Source organism: Anthonomus grandis, chromosome 2, assembly GCF_022605725.1.
Source record: "Anthonomus grandis grandis chromosome 2, icAntGran1.3, whole genome shotgun sequence".
NCBI lineage: Eukaryota > Metazoa > Arthropoda > Insecta > Coleoptera > Curculionidae > Anthonomus > Anthonomus grandis.
The window spans coordinates 34,785,948-34,810,040 of record NC_065547.1 but is presented as its reverse complement, the minus strand read 5'-3'; the positions used below and the strand labels follow the sequence as shown (position 1 = coordinate 34,810,040).

Sequence of the window (24,093 nt, the reverse complement as noted above, 5' to 3'; positions counted from 1 at the left end):
TTTATTAAATGTGGGGGAAAAAAAAAGTCCAAATTTAACACCTTTTCAATCTGCCCATTCTCATTTCTGAAAGAACCCCCACATTTACCACTAATTTGAAGTGCACGGTATATTAGAGCAACGGTATATTAAATTTAAATTTGGCGCCATAATCAAATTTTAAATTACCCGCTATTAGGATGTCGCCAACCTATTTTCACTTCCGGTTACTCATCGACAACAGTTAATCGACGTTTAGTGTTCTATTGGCTTTTATGGGAGTTTCCTATCTAAGAAGTATTAATTTATGGTTTGGTCTGACATTTCATTATGGATAAGCTTACACCAGAGCAACGCATGTAAATTGATGATTTTTTTTAAATCAAAATAATGGTTCTGTTCGTCAAACTATCGTACTGTGAGATGTCGAACCGTACGCACCGAAGAAGTTATAGCCTCTGTACAGGGAAGTATTGAAAAAGATCTAAATTAAGCAATTTTCAGCAACTAGGGCTGGGTCCTTCCGCTTTATGGAAGATTTTACCAAAGGATCTTGACTAGAGGTGTCAAGATTCAACTTGTGTAAGAATTAAAGCCAAACGACCTTTCGCCGAATTGGCTGAAGCACGAATTGATATTGAATTTCCATTCAACATTCTGTTCTCCAGTGAATAAGCAGAATTGGAGTGAGGATAATCCAAAAGCTATTACCCACACACCAATACATCCCCAGAACATTACTGAACCATACATACCCAGAACATTTGGTGCGCTAAATGGACTGAGTTATTCTCATTGGTCCATATGTCTTCAAAAACAATGATGGTCAGAATGTTACTGTCATTGGTGAAAGGACAGTCAATTAGCTGGTATATGTTTCCAACAGGACGGAACCACTTGCTGCACAGCTCATGCATACAACTGATTTACTCAAGGAAACTTTCTATGAAAGAATAAATGTATGTAATGGTCCAATTTAACCCCATTTGATTATTTTCTTTGGGGCATATGAAGTCACTTGCCTACATTGTAAAATTAGAAATTGAACACCTGAAAATCAACATTAGAAGAGTTATTGACGAAATATGGCCGCAAACGCTGCAAAAACTATGAAAATTGGTATTCGCGTCTTGTACACGCCAGCCGTGGCGATTACATGGCCGAAATCATTTAATCATTAATGTCATAAAACTTTTTATCCAATAAAGCGTGCTTCATTGATATTAAAAATATATTTCTTTGTTTTATTGTGATTCCAACTTGTGTAACTCTCAAGAAACACCCTTTAGCTGAAAAAGAATATCGTATGTCGCTAGTTTTGTTTAATTTCTATGAAAATTTTTCGGGAAAACCATTGATAATGCAAAAAAAACCAATTACACATTAAAATCTTGAGGAAAAGTTACCTAAAAAAAAGAGTATAAACCCACGACAATGGGTTTATTGCAATTTTTAAGAAAATATTGATTTTTCCTCCGTTTTTTCCTTCTATAAAGTTTGGCAACATGACATTTTCATAACAATATATATTTTACCAACACAAAAAACTTACCTCAAGAAAAATTCATAAACTAGCTGTAAATGGGGCCAACTCGCCTCTAACGTGGGGTCGTCCTCTTCCGGATCGAAATCCGGATTCTCACTGGGGGGCAACGTACGGAACAGGTTCGCCGATATCTAAAGAATAGATCAAACAACTATATAAAAACGTAAATCGGCAACGTCGCTTTATAATTAAACCCCGCCTTGCCACCCCCACAAACCCTTAACCAACTAATCTGGATACGAGCATCGAGGGTTGCCTAGTGACTTCATACAATGGTGCCACGTTAAGCCAATTTTTCAAATTTCGTGCGTTCGTTAACGACTACTGGGTATAGAAATAACACCCTGTGGGGCCCTAAAGGATGAAGAAGTCAACATAAACACAACTAGAGCATATCGTGACATTTTTAAATATTCAATTCGCGTCTTCTTTCGGAATCCTTTGTGTCACAAAGGCCTTTCCCAAAACGGGAAAAGCAAACAATTTACGACAAAGGACGGACGTGAAAAACTTCCCTTCCTCTCCTTGCCCCTTCAGCCCTTTACGCCCCAGAAAATTTCATCTTTTCGGTTATCTCTGAAGGGACCCGCCATGCATGCGAATTCGTCGGGCACTTCCTGTTATTACTACTGTCAGGAATGTTTCAGTGTAAACGTGGCAACAGTGGCTAATTGAAAATTGTGTAGGCAACCATCGGCGGGTGGTTGCGCCAATGGTATAGATTGGTAGTTAGAACGTTTGTAAGGGTGAGAAGGCGGATTCAGTAAATTTTTTATTAGTGGTAGGTATAACGATTGGAGTTTTTTTTGGAAAAAAATGATATCTTTTAATTTTTCAGAAAATAATGCCTCTTTGGGAAAGTCATTGATGATATGAAAAACCCGATTGGGCTATTGAATTCTTGAAAAAAGTATCATGTCGATGGATTTTATTTTACATTAAAAAATTGTACAATTATATCATATAACAGGGTGTCAATTTGAAAACTTTTAATCCAAATATCTCTGAAACTTAAAAAGTTAGAAAAGCACAATTTGGTACAAATGTTATACAGGTAGGGGGAACTACATACACCATATTTTGATTATAGGGTAAGTCACTCCTCAAGCATGATGTACCCCAACCACAAAATTTTAAATGGCATCACTCTTTTTGTGATACCTTAAATTAGTTAATTTGGTCTCTTGGAGTAGTATTCACCTGCATAAAATTTTTTCTGCTAAATTTTATACAGGGTCAAAGAAAAGTATAAGTTAAATAAAATAAACTTTGTTTTATAAAGTGGTATTTTATTTAATTAGATGGTGAAAAAAGCTTCCCATTTTGTGCTAAACAAAAATAATGATATTGTTTCAGCTCATTTCTAATATTCTGAAAGCCTTCCCTTGGAGTAGATGCACAGTATTTTTTTCAGAATGAATAAGAGTTCAAAAAGCTATAAAATACTTTATAAAGCGAGGCTTAAAAGTATGGATGAAATGAGTTGCTCCCCAATGCAACCTAAAAACTGCTGATGTTAATCAACAGTTTCAAAAATCCGAACCAAAAGTTATAGTTTCAAGTGACGTTACAATTTCTTCTAATCCTGAGTATGCGGATGCATTAGCACATTTAAAAGAAGAATGTATGTTGGCCCAAAACTTGCTTAATGTATCTGCAAAAGAATTACAAGAAAATATTGACTCCAACTTGACCGGCAATGAGGATTTTGTCAAGAAAATTATATTACTGGATAATACTGATACTTTAGATGCCTTTATTGACTTGGATACCATAAACAACGCCGATATAACTTTCGAAGAGGCTAGTTATACGGGCAGAAATCTGACCAATAATAATAATGTTCGGACTAGCGACCAAAAAAAATCTAGAAAACACAAGCACCACAAGTTTCGAAAATATTTTGACAATACTAACACAGTCGATGATGAGAACAAAGAGAATTCCAGATTAAATAAAGATGAAGACCTAAGTGAAAGGGAGAGTATTCCAGAAAATGGAGACAAAAAGCGTAAGAGGAAGAAAAACAGGTTGAGAGACAGTCAAGGATGGGAGTACAACATTAACAAAAAGAAAAGACAAGAAGGGGATTCGTATATGGGCAGAAAGGATAACAAATTTTCTGTTCAGAGAACTGAAAGAAAATTAAAAATGAGATGTTCATGTAAAGAGGGGTCAAAGAAAATTATTTTTAAATGTTATCTCTTAAATGACGAACAAAGACAAAAAATTTCAAAAATACTGGAAGTATACATGGGAGGAGAAAAATTTTTTTGTCAATGGAAGAGCGGTCTCTTCAAAAACCAAAAGGGCAAGGAACCGAAAAACCGAAGGAGAAAGTAGAAAAAAATGCTCTTGATCTTTCTTTCTTGACATAAAAAAAGAGAGAGTTAGAGTATGCAAAATGATGTTATGCAACACACTTGGTGTATCCATGAGAACTATTACTCACTGGTTAAAAAAAAGCTTTAATTCACCCAAAAATAAAAAATGTAATAATGTAGAAACTAAAGACTGCTACCAAAAACACCAAATAAGAAATATTGAGAAAAAAAAATCAGTTAAAGATTTTCTTAGTAATTTACCAAAGCTAGAATCTCATTACTGCCGCAAATCGTCTTCAAAGCTATACCTAGAACCCCGCTGGAAAAACAAAACTGAACTCTATGATTTTTATAAAAATGTTTGGTTAACATATAAAAAAATAGAACCAGTTGGATTAACCCTATTTAAATATATTTTTGAAGAACTAAATTTATCTCTCTTCAGTACCAAAAAGGACGAATGTGATATTTGTGTAGAGCACCGAACACAAAATGTTTCCGATCTACTTCATCAAGCACATATAAAAAAAAGGAGGAGGCAAGAAATTAAAAAGAAAAGGACAAGCAGTCACCCCATGAAGTGTTTACCATGGATCTCCAATCTGTTTTACTGTGTCTACAGTCAAAAGTGTCTGCCCTTTACTACAAAACTAAATTGATTCTGCACAATTTTACTATTTTTAATCTACATACAAAGGATGGTTACTGTTTTCTGTGGCACGAAGGGGAAGGGGAGTTAAAGGCAAACTGTTTTGCCTTGATTATTTGTACCTTCTTAGATACCATGGTTTTACCAACTATGGATCCAAATACCAAAACTATTATTCTTTACAGTGACGGTTGTGGTGCACAGAATCGCAATTCCACCTTGTCTAATGCCCTATTAAATTTTTCAATGGAAAAAAAAGTATGTGTTATTCAAAAATACTTAGAGAAGGGTCATACACAAATGGAATGTGATTCTATGCATTCCACAATTGAAAGAAAGATTACAGGCAGGGTAATAAACGTACCTGCCGATTACGTAAATTTGATAATAGTTGCGAGAAAAAACCCAAGACCTTATTATGTTCAATATTTGAATCATGATTATTTTAAAGATTTTTCTGTTAACTTTTTTAATTCAATTCGGTCTGGACGTAAAACTGGTGACCCTACTGTACAAGATATTAGAGCTCTAAAATATAATTCAAACAGATCCATTCAATATAAGAAGTTGGTGAATTTCAAATCCTTCCACTCAGATTTAATAAAAAATGCTTGAGTATACCCATGGAAAAGCTACCAAAACTCTATCAAGGTAAATTAAAAATTAAAAGGGAAAAGTTTGAACACCTTCAATCGCTAAAAAATACTATGGAACCAGATTACCATCCTTTCTATGACGATCTTGAACATGAATCCTAAAGGTTCGTATAACATGTAATGTTTTTCTAAGAATGTAAGTACTTAATGTTTTAAATTTTTAATTTTTTTTAAAAGCAATTAATAAACAATAAAATAATAATTAACAATTATAATAGTTGTATTTTTAATATGAAATATGCGTATGTCCAAAATGCGATGAGTTTTTATATGATTCCTGCCTAAGTCCTTTAACTTGTTTAAATAAAAAAGAAAATTATTTTTCTGACATTTCCGATATTAGTTTTCATAAAACAAAACATAATTTAAAAAAAGTCTTTGAAGTTACATTACTGTTAGTCAATAACTAGTTTTTTCGCCTACTGTAAAATTTACATTTTTGGACTTACGCAAAATTCATATGAGGCCGACGATATGGTCTTGTGACTTGTCACCGACTCACCCAAATACTTCACACCATGATTTACAGTATGGCTGAAATAATTTATGGTTCTCAAAATCATTGTGCTCTAAGGATTGCTTACCAATCTAAACTTTTATATTTCCAAATGTGCATATTTTGCGATTATTAAGTCCCAACTTCAATATGAAATTTGCTTTTGGGGTTCATGCTCAAATTACCTTTTTAATTTACTATTTGTTTCGTTGAAAAGGGCCATTAGGAATCTATGTGTAACAAAGCCTCGTGACCCTTGCCATCTATTCCTGCCTCATAATATTTTAACTCTGTATTGTCTTTTTCTTCTGGAAACAGTTTGTTTAGTATATTAATTATTAAAAAAAAAATTATGACTGTTTAGCATCATTGTTTGTAAGTTGTGTAATGTTTATTAGGACAGGACAGTTTAAATTTATACATATTTTTTTAGTTTTGTTTAAAACAATTTCGTTAGAAACAATAAAGCTTTTTTTGAGTTGAAACATAAACTAGAATTAGGTGATCCGTAAAACACTCAACAAAATTACCTACTGAGGCTACCGATTCCTCACTCATACAGTTATTTAATAATCTTCCACTAGAAATAAGAAAACTTAAAACTGAAAAAAGCCTACATATAAGAGCAAATGAACTTCTCACCAGTAAAGCCTGCTATAGTTTAAGGACATTTTTGAATGATTAGCTTTTAAGTATTCTTTATGGCTTAAATTTTAATCTAGTTTTGATGTAACTTATTGTAAATTCAGTGAATTAGATTGTTTTGGCTTTATCTCCAACTTCTATGTTTATATAGCCAATAAAGCAATAATTTTTTTAGTTTGAGCTGCATTATTTAAAGAAATACTGGAAAAAATGTCAAAAGTCAAACTTATGTGAGGCAACTAATTCTCAAATTAGAAAAAAATCAAAAAAGGATTGGAGGAAAACAAAAAAAAAGTTAAAGAATTCAGTGTAGAGTACTTCATGAAGTGACACAAGTAGAAGTATTAGGACATTGTCTCTACACCAAGGTTCAGCGATATCAGGAATTTGTCATGAATGTATAAATCAGGTACTTAAATTAAATGATTTCCAACCAAACAAAATGCAAATTCTTCAGGAATTGTGTAAAGACGACCCTGACGGAAAAGTAGAATTTTGAGAGGGAATGACAGAGAAAAATTACGTATTACTCCAGAGTTGCTAAAAAATATTTGGTTTAGCGACGATTACAAGTTTTTTTTTAAATGATTCCGTAAATAAGCACAACTGTAAATACTGGAAATCCGCACGTTTTCAGGAAAGGACACACAGTATCCAGAAAAAATCAATGTGTGGGCGGGAATTATTTATTAACGGTAATCTTATTAGCGAAACTTACATGGAAATGTTGGAAACACTCATTCAACCTAAAATTGTTAAAGAAATAGAAAATCAGTTGGATATTCATGGAGGTAGGAACTTAAACGAACATTTATTACATTTTAAAGAAGATGGAGCGTCACCCTACTATATGTTCTTACTGTGAGGCAATTTTTACATGCTGCGTTTCGTGATGGATTTCAGTGGATCGGGAGAAGAGGTCCAATGGAATGGCCGGAGGCATCACTAGATCTAACAACCCCCGATTTTTTCTTCTCTGGAGTCACTTAAAAACTTTTGTATTTAAAACATAACCAGTCTCACTCAATGATGAGAATTATTGCAGAATGTGCATCTATTATTATATTCCAAGAGAAGTATTTAAAAAAGTTTGGAAATAGATTATACTTTTGTTTAGCCCAAAATGGAATGCATTTTGAGAATTTAATTAAATAAATAACACTGCATAAAAACAGTTTATTTTATTTCACTTATACCTTTCATTTATACTTGAAAAAATTCTTGTGCAGGTGAATACTATTCCATGCCTTAAAGAGGTGGTGCTATTTAAAATTATGGGAACTTGGTGCATCAGGCCCAAGGTGTGGTTAGTACCAAATAGTATAGTATAGTACCAAATTGTGGTTTTCTAATTTTTTTTAGTCTCAGAGATATTTGCATTGAAAGTTTTCAAATTAACACCCTGTATGTTTCTGTTGAGCGTGACGGTTCCCGACGATTTCAGACATAAAACGTAACAGTTGCCCAAGACGTGGCCGCTTCAACTACTTTTAACTTATAATAATTAAATAATCTTTTCCGATTTAAAAACCAAAAAAAAAAACGCAAACGGAAAATGACGATTTCTGCCAAAAATTCCTGCGACGGATCCGCTTTGGCAGGTGTTCCCGAATTCCCGGGCGATGAGATCGTAATTAGACTGACTAGAAAAAGCGCCGCCGTCGGTTTGCGTAAATCGCCCAAAAATATGAATGAAGTGCGGGTTTTAATGAAATCACCATTGACGAGAACGTTAACTCACCATTTTAATGATTTCGGGATAAACGGGTTCGGTGAGGACCCCCCGTCCGGCCGTGATGTAATCGACCAGTTCGTTCAACGAGCACCGCTTCACCTCCTTCCCCTTTAGGTCGGACACCGCGTCCATAAAGTCGAAGTGGACGCAGCATTGCCGTAACTTGCGGATGAACAGCTCCTCCTGTTCGCTCGCCGGCACATCTAAAAACAACCATTAGTTCATAAATCAATCAATCAAACGGTACAATTCCCTACGTGGTGGGTAAAGTATCTCACTTCTGATTACACTGAGATTGACGCTACGATTTACTATTGGAATTGTCCTTTCATTTTAGTTACAGGACGAACAAAGGGATATCTTGGCTTTAAGCCTTTTTTATAATGTTTTTAATGAACATTTTGTAGGATTATCACAGAACTATGATAAATCAAGATCCGAGCAAGTTTCTTTACTACACCTGTTTTTTTTTTAATGTATTTTATTTATTTCAACGGCAAAGCTAATTTACAAGAATAAATTAAAATACATAATAATAACAATAATAAAGAAGTTTATAAAGTATCTCACTTCTGATTACACTGAGATTGACGCTACGATTTACTATTGGAATTGTTCTTTCATTTTAGTTACAGGATGAACAAAGGGATATCTTGGCTTTAAGCCTTTTTTTATAATATTTTTAAGGAACATTTTGTAGGATTATTACAGTCTCAACTATGATAAATCAAGATCTAAGCAAGTTTCTTTACTACACCTGATTTTTTTTAATTTATTTTATTTATTTCAATATTAAAAAGCCAATTTACAAGAATAAATTAAAATACATACTAATAACAATAACCAAGAAGTTTCAAAGAATATAAAAATAATCAATAATATGAAAATGAACAAAGCAATAGCAAAGATAAAGGAGCAAAAAATACAAAACGTAAAACATAACCCTATGCACAATTTCATCACTTTAGTTCCTTAAGACTTAATTTAAATGCATTAACAGAATTAGCCAGGAAGGGGCAAGGTTAAGCCCATTAAATGCTCTCATCATTCTGGTGATTGGACAAAAGAGACCGAAATTCGCATGATGGAAAGGCAAGCGAAACATGGCAGGATTCCGACATTTATTATTGATTTTGAATTGTATATTTTTCAAAATATGGGCAATAAAAAATTACATTTAATATTTTATACATTGTGAGTAAATTTGAACGAGTCCCTCTCGGTGTTAGACTACCGATGTTAAAAATATCCTTTATTATCTTATAATTAATATGAAAATTCTGGTAAATTTCAATGCCAGCCTTGAATGCTAGGAAATTAATAAATGCTTTTTGGTTTCAATTATTGCCACATAGTAGAATAAAAAGGTGATCATACAGGCAAGGCGTATTCAAGTCCAGAATGAACACATATATATAGACAATCTCATCATGAGACCCAAATGTCAATTTACTGTCCAATAACACCAAGTCTCTAACAGTAGTAGCAGATCTGAGAACTAAGTCCTTTATAGTGCAATATACAACCAACCAAAACAAAAACTTTCGGATTTTTGAATATTAAGCTCCAGACCATTACTTACTAACCATAAAAAAGCACTATCAACTTTAGCTTGTAAAAGTTGCGCAGCAATTGCGAATTTCATTACTTTGTATGATTTTACGTCGTCTGCAAATAATAAAACTTCCGAGTGACGGACAACACAACAAAGATCATTAATAAATAGAATAAATAAAATAGGTCCTGTGTGGGAGCCCTAAGGTACACCTGAAGACTTTAATTTCTTCAGAAATTATGCTATAAATCAATCCACTTTCAAAGACCATCGCTCAGGCCTATCGCACGCAATTGATAAATAAGATGTACATGTTTCACTCTGTCAAACGATTTCGAGAAATTAGTGTAAATACGGTCCATTAACTATGGTTCTCAAAAGCGTCTAACAAATACTGCTGATATGCAAATCAGTTATGAAAAGAACAGTACATTGATTTACTCAAAAACTGTGTTGCGCTGATGTATAATAATTATGTTCTGACTACGACATTAGAGCTCTCTGGCAAAAATTTTCCTATGATATTATACTCAAATATTTTCTGTGAACTATAAGACACTTTTAACCTAAATATAAGGTAAAGAGACTTCCCCAACAATCCAAGTACAAATTTCTTGTGAGTATTAAACTACAACACACAATACGAAAACTCGTTTAATAATAGTATTTGTTCCACCAGACGTTATTGAATTACAGAAAAAAATCTCAAAAAAATTGATAAACAACATGAATTAATTAATTAATTAAAATTAAAGGGACAATAAAAATAATAATAATAATCATAATATAAAACACAAAAAAAAGCAATAACACAATTGAGCTCTTTATTTAATAGAATTCACTGCTAGTCAACACCATTAGACAGATCAGTATGAATAAATTGAGAATTAAATTATTACTTAATGAATCATATTCAAGAAGAGTAAGTCTCTACATCTAGCAAAATTCTATAATAAATGGCAACAATGTATATTGGAATCCATAACAACATAATTAATGTTTTTATACATTCTAAAGAATATTGGATCAAGAACAAATCATGGCTTGTGTCTGGCCTTCACTCAAGGGATGTGAAAAGATAGTTGTGCTAGAAGAATTGGGCTCTCTATTTTGTTATTAACAAGCTTCCACAAAAAAAAATTGTGAGCATTCAATGTATACACAGAGATTCAACACCAAGCCCTGACAAAAGTGTTGGAAACATAATCCAACAATTATTTGTTAATATCAAGTTTTATAAAAGGAGTAAGTGTGGCAACACAGCGCTAATATGTACAGCCTGTCAGTTGCGCCACCTGCTACCACTGACACTTGAGACGATAATCTCATGATGTCAACGTGTAAAAGATTCGTTCTTTGTCCTCTATATTTTTTATAAATTTAAATAATTAAATAACCATAGGTTACGCACCTTAGGTTTAGGCTCTTCCCCAATAGGAATCCTGTTGTATATAATGTGTATAAAGTCCGTGTAAATAGTGTAAATTATAGTGTATAAAAAGGAGAAGTGAAGTGATTCATTTAATCCCAGGCCTTTTTCTTTAACCCCTTTATGTTGGCAGTTACTTAGGCTTTGAGTGAATTAAGCTCTCTCTTTGAGTCTGATTCTTCAAATTGTGAATGATACTACGCTTCTTTAGTACCACAAAGATCAGATCTTAGATCAAAGATCAGACCTTAGATCTATCATTGTTAAGGATCTTCGTAAGATTCGGGAGTGGCGTACATCTAACAGTCTGGTGTTGTGGACAAGGGTCTTGTTTCAAGTTCTTGTTCATGGTCTTTTATTTGCTGACTTAATTTTTTAGGTCTTGATATTGAAAGAAATCTAAAATTTGAAAACCATATCTTGACTCTTCATCCAAACTATTTTCAGGATGTTAAAGTGGCAATGCAGGAACTGATGGGAAAGGTGGTTGCATACTAAATGTATTTTGCACTGCTTGAGTTTTGGGGTTTGTTTACAAAAGAAATACTGAATATTTTTGACCTGATTCAGAAAAAAGCTACAAGATATCTTTCTTCTGTTGGTTTAAGGAGTTCCTGCAGACCACTCTTTATTTCAGAGCAAATTTTAACTGTTCACTCACTATTTATATTGGAGACAGTGGCACTCATCCTTAAATCTGATAGACCACCATCAAATACTGGACATGTTACTCGATGATTCCATGATTTTTCTTTGCCCATACCAACATCATCCCTTACTAAAAACTCTCTTATTTATATAAGACACAAGATTTATAAGCATGTCCCTCTCTCCATCAGAATTCTTTTATAATTCTAGAAAATGTTCAATATGCATGAAAATGTTCATAAAGTTCCGAAACAATCTAATGTTGCCTAAAGCATATTATAGCCTTGAGAAGTTTTTTTAACGATTGTTTTCAGTAATAGTTTTCTAGTTTTGTGTTTTATGTTATCTTGAGTATTTTAAATATTTTTTTTTGTATTATACCTACCAGTGGGTTATTAAACAAGAGTTAATTTGGGTTCAGGAAGAACAGGGACATGACACAGGGTATACTTAATATAATAGTTAATACTATGCAATATTTATGTGAGCAATGCTATAATACAGTTCTGTTTTGTAAACTCAGCAAAGCTTTTGACTGTGTAATCATCTTAAGTTCTATAATTTTAATCAAATTCCACTATCTTACTATCCAAGCTCTGGAATCCTACCTAACTGAAAGGTATCAGAGAAATGTTATAGGGATGACTGTAAAGCTACATTTAGAACTCTTGGAATACTCACACAACCTTCTCTCTATATTCTGGAGAACCTGTTGTATGTTAAAGAAGCAGTTTTTAGGAGTAGATGTTGGCCTCCTATTTTTATTGCATCTGTAATTATGTTCTCTTTCCCTGGCGCTTTGTTTTTTGTGTGATGTCAGGATTTTCTACAATTCCTCCACTATTTGAAAATTTGAAAACCATATCTTGACTCTTCGTCCAAACTCTCCATCAGAATTATTCTATATTTCTAAAAAATGTTCAAGATGCATGAAAATGTTCATGAAGCGCCTAAAAAGTCTAATTTTACCTAAAACATATTATAGCCTTGAGAAGTTTGATGATTCTTTTCAGTAATAGTTTTCTAGTTTGATGTTTCATGTTATCTTATTTTTTAATTGTATGCACCAATGGGTTCTTTAACAACAGTTAATTTGAGTTCAGGATGAACAGGGACAACACAACCATTTTAAGTTTTATAATTTTAATGAAATTCTACTATCTTTCTATCCAAGCTCTAGAATTCTACCTAACTGGGAGGTATCAGAGAAATGTTATAGGGATGACTGTATGGCTACATTTAGAATTCTCAGAATACTCACACTACCTTCTCTCTATATTGTGGACAAGCTGTTGTATGTTAAAGAAGCAGTTTTTAGCAGTAGATGTTGGCCTCCTATTTTTATTACATCTGTAATTATGTTATCTTTCCCTGGCGCTTTATTTTTTGTGTTTTTTAATACTAATTCTATTTCCTCTATGGTAATATTAGAATGACAACGCCATCCAAATGTCAGGATTTTCTAAAATTCCTCTGCTATATTTAATATTTCCTTTCTATTGGTCGTAAGTTAATACTCCATATGTGTTGCTCATTTTGCATATTTCTTTCCTTCCGTTCGTAATTTTTTTGGAGTACCTTAATGCTTTTGTTGTTTTCTATGGTCGTTGAATTTCTCTCACTTTCTACCTTCTTGTGTTTCCTTATTTCTTTGGAGATTTGACTGTTTATTTCCCTTAGATCTTCCTCTTTTGTTTTTTCTTTCTTGCATTATTAGTTCTCCAGTTTGCTTGTTGTCTGGGCCTTTACTGTTATTAAAGGTGTCTATCTTTAACTCTTCATTCATTCTTCAAGTTCTTTTAATAGGTCGTAAATGCATTATTGGAATTTATAACAATTAATCGGCGGATGCCAAGGTCTTTTTATCTAACGTCTTGACCATTTTGCGACGCTCCTCTTTTAAATTGAGACAAACGTTTCTCTTACCATAGTGTGGTCACTGCCTGTGGTAAATCTATTTAGTATACTGATACATCTTTGACGATATGTTTATTGTCGGTTATTACAAAGTCAAGATCTTATTTTTTGTCAGACCGTTTGGGCTTTTCCAAATCCAAGTCCTTAATGAGCAAACAGCGTCCTATTTAAAAATATATACAATACATTATATTATACAGGGTGATTAAAAAAAAAGGTATTTATTAGAAGTTTTTCAAATTAATTTATTTTCGCATCGTATTCCTGCCACTCGGCCTCATTTCTCGGTTTCACATACACACACATCGCGCTAAAGAAGCGAAGAGGGCCGAAATAAATCGATATAGTCAGCAGCGTCAGCGACACCCGGTCGCTGACTAATTGCCGACCGATCTTCGTCAGCTAATAAAGTTACGTTATTATTACTATGATGATGATGATCGCTGAGGGCAACTTTTCCCGTAAAGTGCTTTTAAATTCGATTTCGCAACGACGAGGACGACAATTATTAATTCTCACGGCCGCGAAAATATAAAAACCAAACAGAACCTTATTGGGAATTCATCGCTTTCATACATGACAAATTACGTTCAAATTTACACCTAATCGAGTGCTATGAAGTGTAAATTGCCATCGATTCTTATTATTGTATGTGGCAACGTTGCTTTTGCCTCACTGAGGTAAAAATATGTGACTGGATAGGACCACAACAATTATTCATAATTAAGCTGGCCTTTTAGAAGTAACTTTTCAAAAATGTTAAATCAATTAGAGCAAAACTAATGAATTTTCTTGCAAATGCACATTCAAGAAAAATTGAGCAACTAACGCCAAATTATTATATATAGTACGTCAAATTATTTCATGAACTTTTGCAATGTGTTGATCTCCTTCAGGCTATTTAATATGTATTTTGGCACAATTGAACCAATTGAGCTGAAGCTATGTGATGATACATTACTTGGATTTGGCATCCAGCAGACCATAAAGGTTGCACTCAGAAGAAATGCCTTTATGAGTGTAAATATGAATGTTTATCAGTCTGGGGTATCAATAGATCTTCACATTCTACCATCCAAAGCATACACCTGGTTAACTAATGATTTTTCCAAAATTAAGTTTTTCCATCAATGCATTCATTATTTCTACATATCACTCTTCTTTTCATTTTACAGAAACAAGCATTGTTTGTTAATAATATTGATGCAATATTGATATAATATTTTTTAGGTGTGCACAATTATGCAGATCTAATCTACTGGAACACCTAAAAAATATTGAAGCAGTCGGAATGAATTTTCGGCAGTATGTTTTAAAAAAGCTCTGCTCTGTTTACTTAAAGTAGAGAGAGAAATAGTAAAGAGTAAAGAGAGAGAAATGCATTCGGTGAAATTCTTGTTTAATTTACTTAACCATAAAATTGACTGCCCATCCCTTTTGCAAAGGATTTGCTTTCATATACCACGCCCAGGATCCAGACAGTGTCCAGCTTTTAACTTGGACACAGCCAGGTCCAACATTCTGTACCAGAGTCCTATTCACTTTATGTGTCAAAACTTTAACACTATTGCTGATTCTTGTGACATTCACCATGACAATTTGGCACTTATCTTGAATCACCTGCGTATGGTCGGTGGGGGAGGCTAGGTTATTTAGTTTTTAGTTATTTAGTTTTTAGCTTGAATACATTTATTTACTCATTTTTTTTTGCTCTTTTGATTTAAATTAATGCTTGATTCTTATTCTAATTTAGTGTTGATTTTTTATTATTTATTTATTTTCTCAAGTTCACTACTTTTTTTTTTTTTTTATTATATAGCAATTCTTTTATAGTTCTTTTATAGTTTAGTTGCATGATTCTAATACAATTCATGCATTCGTACAATTATATATTTAATTGATTTTCCTGTAACTGGGTATATGTAACCTGTTGGAAATAAAGCTAGTTGGAAATAAAGTTATTATTATTAAAATTGAAAAGCCCTTACTCTTTTAAATATGTTCTCCGTGGCCATATTACATACCTCTTGGTAGAATGCTTAATCCTGCGACAGCTAGACTTCTGTAACTCGCAGAATAGTATAAATTTATGTGTTTTGCATATGGAGGTCGTAAGTTTGACCACATCAATCCATTATATGTCAATAATAAACATTTAAAATACAATTTTCGTGTTAATCTCTACTTTGCTATGTTTGTATACAGGATAATAAAAAACAACTCTCAATCTGATCTTACAGAATACTTAACTGCAAGGCAATTTTACTGAAATTCAGACAAGTGAATAAAACAACGGTTTCGGCCTTGTAGTATGGGGAGGAACATACAAAAGTGATTTACAACCATTACGGGTAATACAAAACTCCATATTAAAGATCATTTTTAAGAAAGATAGGCAATATCCAACTAAATCATTGTATAACAGTGACATCTGCAACTGTTTATACATACATTATATTTGTACCTATATAATCTTTTTTTAAAAAGAGCTTCAGTTATAATTGTGTTAACTTATATAATAATTTACCTCTTCAATTTAAGGTATGCAATACTGGTTATTTAAGGTCTAAGTACAAGAGGTATTTATTAGATGTGCAGTAGATTTTTAGGACTTTTTTAGTGACAGATATACTGCATTGTTATATTGTTATGGTTGGTTAAAACTGTTTTATCCTCAGTGTTATCTCTTAAAAACATTCTATTGGACTTTCTCTGTTAACATTTAAAGATGGTGAACTTAATATCCGGCGAATCGGTTGAGTAGAAGACCGGTCAGGAGGCTAAACTTCGCCATTTGCGCTGTTCTTGTCCATATGATGTAAGTGTACATTTTCATGTTTTTGCATTGTATGTACAAAGAAATTGAAATGAAACACTAAAAAAATTAGTAAACCATTATCATCAAACAAGAGCAAATGTTAATAGACACTTAATTTGGTGGTTTAATAAAAAAACTATAAATTTAAAACTTACAAATTATTTAGCACCAAAATTTTACAACTTAATACCAAATAAAATTAAAACTTTAAGTAGGATTAAGATTTTTAATGAAAGGTGTAAGGACTTTATTGTAAATAATTATGAAACTTTTTCTAAACCTTTGTCATAGGTTAGAAAAATAGGAGTTAATTCCACACTGTAAATAAATAAATGTATGATACATTTTTAGGAAATAGTATATAAGTAATATTTCCGTGCACATACAGGCGTAACCTCTAGGTGCCTATTAAACAAAACTTTTAATAAAAAAAGCAATGTCTATGATGAACTCAAATGTATTGTATGAATATTTAAATTTGAATAAAATTTTATTTGATTTGGATTATTAAATTTAACTTATTTTTGACAATATTTACCTATATTACTTATTTTATCTGTTCTAAACACTGTTGGACCTACTATTGTATTCTGTGTTATCTTATTTCTCTTTGCTTTGTTAATAACATTTTATATGTTGTAAAACAATAAAGCGATATTTGGCTATAACATTTAATCAAGAACATTGTAAATCTCTTCATTCAGGATTTACTATACAATGTGGCAACATTACATTTGAGTCAGGGATACCTCAATAGTTGATCAGGCATGCCAAGGTGGAGCTTAAATTAATAAGCGGCATTGCAAACTCAATTTTTATAAGTAAAAATGCGATAAAATCTGTTTTCTTAATATGAGTGTTGATGATGGAAGAATAAAGAATGCTTATCAGTTGGGTTTTATACTTTGTTGTTTCTGAATAGAATTTAAATATTTATATGTACTTTTTGATTAGATGAAAGTAATCTCATTATATCATAGCTATCCCTATATATATATAAACTAATTAGAAAACTCTGAGTAATAAATTTTGTTGTAAACAATGATGAAATGAGAATAGATTAAATTTGTTACCAAACATCCTAAAAAAAAATTCCTAGATATTTTGGCGCTCTTAAGTTTCATATGAGTATTTACTGATTAAATAAATTGATAGTAGTGATTAGGCTTAGTGAAATAACAATAACGAATAAAAAAGTGGTTTTGCATTAGGTGCCCTTACAGGGTATTCCTCATCTTAATTCTTTATAAATTTCGCAACATAAATTATCATGGAAGAGCCATATAATAGATCTGGCCATAAAACTCTCGTGATTCTTTTTCTGTTGCGCAGAATTGTTCAATTGGCGCCTCCAGTAGTATGTAGAACGGCGTATATAGGACCTTGTCAAAGTTGTCATATGGACTTTAAGCAAGTAACGAAAAACCTGGTTTTGAAGATCTGTACATACTCATTGGACCAATTCTACAATAGTCTTTAACCTAGTCTATCAAAATTTATCGAATATTATACTTTCATACCTGTATAACAAATGTTTCATATATACTTAGTGAGCATTTCTGATGCGAACCAAAATTGTATTTTCTTTTATATTGTGAACAAAATGTAAGTTTTTTGTTTGCTATGTTATGTAGGTAAAACTCTGATACATTAATGTCTCCCTTTATGCACTGTATTATTGGAGTTTGACAGTCTATACCTTTTGACAATGCTAAGCTGTTGGATGTATATGAGCAAATAAAGAAGTATTATTATTATTATAACATATCTAATGTATCATGACATCCTTGAGAAAATTGCATGTTCCAAGGCCTCCCATTTTTTTAAATTTGTTTTTTGCTTATTTTAGGACCTACTCGATATTATCGTCGATAACGTATAGACATTTCCAAGTCTCCTAAACTGTTTTACAAATTTATTATAGTCAGGACACGCTAGATTAAAATTTAACAATTCTGAGACCAATTTGACATTTGACAAATGTATATTAACAGTGTTACTAAGAAGCCAAATAAAAATAAACTTATACCTTTGACCAATATTCACTACAAAAAATACTGTCATTCCATTTTGAATTTCGCGCCACTATTTAGTTAATTGGCAACAGTTTAATTTATCAAGATGTATGAAAGTAACAGATGTCATTTTTGTTTTAAGATTATTTGACGATGCAGGGAAATAATTTATAAAAAACAGTATTTTTCTCTACCCGACGCCTAAGTAACGTTGCCACGTTTCTCATTAATTCCAGACTGTATATATGACGATCACGTCGACCTTTCCAATGGACTGGATATAAAACCCGGTCTAACGGCGATAATTAAATTGTGCAAAACTGAATGACAAACGCGATAAGCGATTGTGCATCCGGTTTTCCATTCAAGGGGATGTTAACAATGGGCGTATGCCCACACACAACATGTATAATAGTGCTTTCTCCCTTCTTTGTGTAACTAAGATGTAAAATCCTGTGTTATCTCTTGAAATTATAAAGAAATCGAAGTTTAATGACAGGCATGATGAGGCACCTTTTAGTGGAAACTACATTTCAGACACTCTAGAATTTTCGTAAAATTCTAAGGACTTGATTAAATCAATATAATCAATAAATCATTTCAAACTTGCAATGATAAAGGCAAAATCTCCAATAAATGGTTATTAATTTCCTATATTAACTTTTCAAAATACATTGTCTCATGGGTCATTGGATCATTTTTGAATCATTATCACAAAATCACTTGTTCGGAAAGAAGCTGAACTACTAATGAAAAAATGAATACTAAGGGTATAGACATAACTATTTATTTAAATTATTCTGTGCTGTATAACTTTTTGTTAATAGCTGTATCAACTTCCAAAAGAACAACCTGTTTTCAGGTGGCCACTAAAGCCCACCAGATGTTCTGTATTATTTATCTATCTATGAATTTACAAATTCTAATTGTTTGGTGGAACTGTTTGATTTGAAGATTTTCTGATGGATTTCCTCCTCCTGTCAAGATCAGTTGATGCTTGAGAGAGTTATATAACAGAACTAAATACTAAATTTTTCTAAGCTATTATAGCTAATATTTTAGGACACGGTCCATATCCCATCTGGGGTCTTGTAATGTTACGATTATTGTATGTAACATTGTAATATATTGTAATATTATGTTTTTGGGCTGAATAAAGAATATATATATATACGGGGTGACCGCATTTCAAAAGTGGTTGTTCCCAATATGTGCTATTTAAAAAAATTAAGTTGTAAATGCCAAAATGAATGGTTTAGACATTTTAAATAGGCTTGTGAAAGATTTAAAGTCATAAAATGTAACGAAAAGTATTTTTCCGTGATTACTTGATTAAAAATTAAAACTTTCAACACATTCATGGCACCCTATTTTAAAATTTAAAAAAGTGATTTTTTCTATGAGTATAAAACAAAAAGTGGAAAATACAGTATAATTGATTTTAGAACCTTATTTTTTATTGAAATACGTAAAAAATAGAACAAATGTCCCATTTATAATAAGAAAGTTAGTGTCACTTCCTGTTAAACCGGAAGTGATGGAAAATAATAGAATATGTCAAAAGATGCTCTCCTAACTATTCTATCGCTATACCAAATTTTAATAGTTTATCTTGAAAAGTAATTTATATAGTTACTTTATAGTTATAGTATTTATATAGTTAGGAATCCTTGAAGCAGCTTGACTCAGTCAAGGATTTGGATGTCTTTTTTGAAGCTGGTCTTACTTTCCTCGACCACTTGACAAACCTGAACAAACTATAAAGTTAATAAGTTGCTTGGATTTATCAAAAGATCTTACAAAGACTTTACCAATATGTCAGCATTGAAGACAGAAATTCACCTCACCTGGTCTCTTCTTAAAATCGCCTATACAATTTGATCACCTAATTCTCGAATCCATATTAAAAGTTTTGAAAATGTTCCGAGCAAGTTTATCAGGTTTACCAGATATCCTCTTATGAAGTTGGGCATGGAACTTACCTATACCAAGATCATGTCCAATTTAAATATTAACTGCTTATCAAGCAGAAGACAGTTCTTTCATGTGTTTTTGCTGTGGTCTTGCAACCTGTGCAAGAAATGGTCAGTCATGATTTCAAAACTTATTTGTCCCAGTTTTCTTCAATTTTCTTAGGAAAATGTTCCTTCTGGTTGTGTTTTGGGTCTAATTTACATATTAATAGTTTTGCAAACCTCCAAATGACTGGTAAACTTACCTTTACTAATAATCAAACAATTATGGTCAAGAGCTGATTTTAATTCATCTGACTGGATCTCAAGAAAATAACATTATATTGTGATTGTAATGAATTGACTTTTAAATTTATTTATTTATTTAATAGACGGGATCAACCCCATTACAAAAAAAAAATATTACAAAGTTCAATAGTTACACCCAACCATAACTTAAAACAGCTAAAATACAAATATGTTTTTACAGGCAAACCAACATAAAATCAACAGAAGAGTTTACACAATCTCTCTAATTTGATTCCTAAAACTAGACAAGCCAATGCCCACAACTTCAATATCCTCATGGTTGATAATATTTAAGGTTCTTTCGATAGGGGAGTGAGTGGCATAGTTGGTACTGTGAAAAGGCAAAGCAAATAGTCAGTTTCGTCTCAAGAGTCTTGAAGGGACATTAAAGCTAATTCTACCAAGAAGGTTGGGGCATACAATCAGACCATTATATAATAGGGGGACCATATCATTGAGCCATACTCCAATAAAGAAACCACCAAAGACATGTACACTCTCTTACAGGTCTTGACTGATGGCTCTCTGCAGTTACGCAGAACAAAACCCAGAACCCTGGAGGACCTAACCACTATATTATTTATGTGTATATTAAAATTTAAATGATCATCAAAATAAATGCCAAGATCCTTGATTGTATCAAAATACTGAACAGGGCTTCCCTCTATATTGTATGATGTTACAACTTTTTTACTTCTTTTGTCAAAACTAATATAATTACATTTCTTGTATGTTTAAGAATAAGATATTGTTGACACACCAATCATTTAGCCTATTCAGGTCATTCTGTAACAAAATTTCTTTTGGGCGTTACCGAAAATTTTTTTGTAACAAAATCGGTCTTTGGGCGTCTGGATTACTCTATAAAATTTCAGGTCATCTGCAAACAATAAAAAGGCACTATTTTCAAAACATGTAGCTATATCATTAATGAAAATGTTAAAGAGCAATGGTGAGCAGTGTCCACCCTGAGGTACACCAGAACATACATTGATATTGCTGGATCTAGCACTACCCAATCTAACCTGCTGAGTCCGGTCTGACAAGAAGCTTGTGAACCAGGCAACTATATGATTGGAGAAACCAAACACTCTAAGTTTCTTCTGCAAGATTCTGTGATCGACTCTATCAAAAGCCTTGGAGAAGTCTGTATAAATCACATCCATCTGACATCCCCTCTCCAAGGCATCCAACAGATCCTGCTGATAGATCAACAAGTTAGTGATCGAGCAACAGCTCCTTGCAATAGAAATAAATTTGGTCGTAGATAAGACTGTCCAACAGTTTTGAAATGGCCGACTGGATGCAAACGCCCCTATAGTTGCCTATTTGGTCATTATCATTTGATTTAAATATTGGTACCACAAAACTATGCTTCCATAATGACGGAAAGAGTGCTGAGCCAAGGGATTTCTGAAAAAGGAAGAATAGAGGGCGAGAAACAGTACAGACACATTTTTGTAAAAAATAGTTTGGTATCCCATCAGGACCAGAACTAACTTTGGCCTTTAATTTTAAAATTTTATCAAAAATCAAACCAACAGACAGTTGGGGATGAGGAATTGTCATATTTTCTCCCACCTGTTGACCCATATAATAATTGTTATTTTTATTTATATTACAGTTGAAAAAAACTGGGCAAAACCCTCCGCTATCTGTTCACAACCAGAAAATTCATTATCACCATAATACATTGAATTTGGAATTTCATTTACCGCCTTCCTACTGTTGAGGTGAAACCAAAAGCTTTTAGGGTCAGTACACAGTAATTGGTCTAAATTTAAAATATAATCACGGTAGCAAATATTCGTTAAAGTTTTGCACCTCGCCCTGAGATTAGAAAAAGTGACATAATCAGATTGATCATGAGTACTGATGTAATTCTTGTGAGCAATCTTCTTCTGTTTAACTAGATATTTAAGTTCACCCAAGAACCACTTGGGAAAATCAGATGTCTTACATCTTTTGAGAGGAACAAAAGGGCTATTGCCATGTTTAAAATGTGATAGAATTTTAAACATGGCAATAGCCCTTTTTTTAGATTTAGAAATATGAAAACTAGGTCTCTTTTCTTTAAGGAGAATTTGGTAGGCATACATGTGATAAAACTTCAACTGTATGTACATAATTAATTCTGAAGTAGATATTATGGCTTTAGCATTTAAATTTTGTACTCACCTTACATGTGTATTGTAATGAATAAAAAAAATACTTTAAATCTATTTAAATTGGAATTTCCTGAACTTTAGGAACATTATTCAAACACAAAAATATCTGAAGAATAGTCCAGTTCCATTAACTCAACAACTATTTTTCAGATATGACCAATTAGTAAATCAGACCCAAAGGCTCAGCCTGAGCTACTTTAAGGAATTCTAAATGTTTATTAATTCTATATAATGTAATTAGATTTTATTCTCCTGAATAATCAAAGATTGTTGAGGGGAGGAGCTAAAATTCCTGAATCATTGAATAAATTTTTATGCTAGTAATTATAGAAAAAGTTACAGGCACAATTACACCAAAATTAAATCAAACTATGATTTTATTATGAATTCTAGTAATTGTCAGCAGGCTAAGTAAAGCTTGTGAAGACTCTCAACTGTTATTTTATTTGTACTTTATTTTGACTTGTCAAAATAAATATAGGTGTATACTTATGAATAAATACTACTATTCTTCAGATCTGGCCCATAGTGAATACTGGCTGTTTGCAGACCTCAAAAGAGTGCTCCAGGAAAAGATATTTCCATTTGGTCATTTCTAATAATAAGCACTATTATAAAAGCAATGTAAAATTGTTTTACACAAAAGTCAAATATATATCATATACATTTGGGAACTCCTTAAAGATAATTTACAACTGCTATCTCACAAATTCCAGGTTAAAATCTAAAACTGGTGTCTTGCACTTGAGCCAGTTAAACTCACAATGACTTGGAACAAAATATATCATTATTTGATAAGAATAGGCAAACACTTAGATAATATAAAACAAAGACCTCATAGGAAATTTTTTGTTTGTAATTTAAAAGTATTCATATTGATTTATACTGATTTTGGTGTTCTACAGTTACAAAATGATATTAATCTCTTGTTTTGAATGGTTAAACATAAATGGAATGTTTGATTTTAAAAATTTGAAATTGTTCAATTAACTTATCTCTTGGAAAATGTGACATTTCAAACTTTTTCAAGAATCTGTTTGAAAGATTTATTTAATCTAAAGTTTCATGTTTCATGTACCTACTAACTACAGCATGCATAGTCCAATTCATAGACTGCAGAGAGATTTCAACAAATATTATAAACTTCCAATTCATCATCAGTGCCCAAGGTTATTTAAAGTAAATTAATTAAAATTATTACTGATAAATAAATAAACTAAAAAATATTTTAATTTTATTAATAATCTTTTAT

At 32.2% G+C, this 24,093-nt stretch overlaps 1 protein-coding gene and 1 long non-coding RNA gene across 2 annotated transcripts in view; both read right to left on the bottom strand.

The window, feature by feature from the left end:
* Nucleotides 1-24,093, bottom strand: part of LOC126733649 (serine/threonine-protein phosphatase 2A 56 kDa regulatory subunit epsilon isoform) — a 51,575-nt gene that overhangs the window by 24,397 nt on the left and 3,085 nt on the right. Inside the window, exons 3-4 of the mRNA XM_050437043.1 lie at nucleotides 8,037-8,233; nucleotides 1,532-1,656 (exon numbers count right to left, since the gene is read on the bottom strand). Of these exons, the coding sequence (XP_050293000.1) occupies nucleotides 1,532-1,656; nucleotides 8,037-8,233 (322 nt within the window). The remainder of the gene's footprint in view (nucleotides 1-1,531; nucleotides 1,657-8,036; nucleotides 8,234-24,093) is intronic.
* On the bottom strand, nucleotides 8,593-15,447 carry LOC126733651 (uncharacterized). The gene is made up of 2 exons (XR_007659806.1): nucleotides 12,632-15,447; nucleotides 8,593-12,571 (listed from the first exon to the last, which is right to left on the bottom strand). It is a non-coding gene; the product is annotated as an uncharacterized LOC126733651 (long non-coding RNA).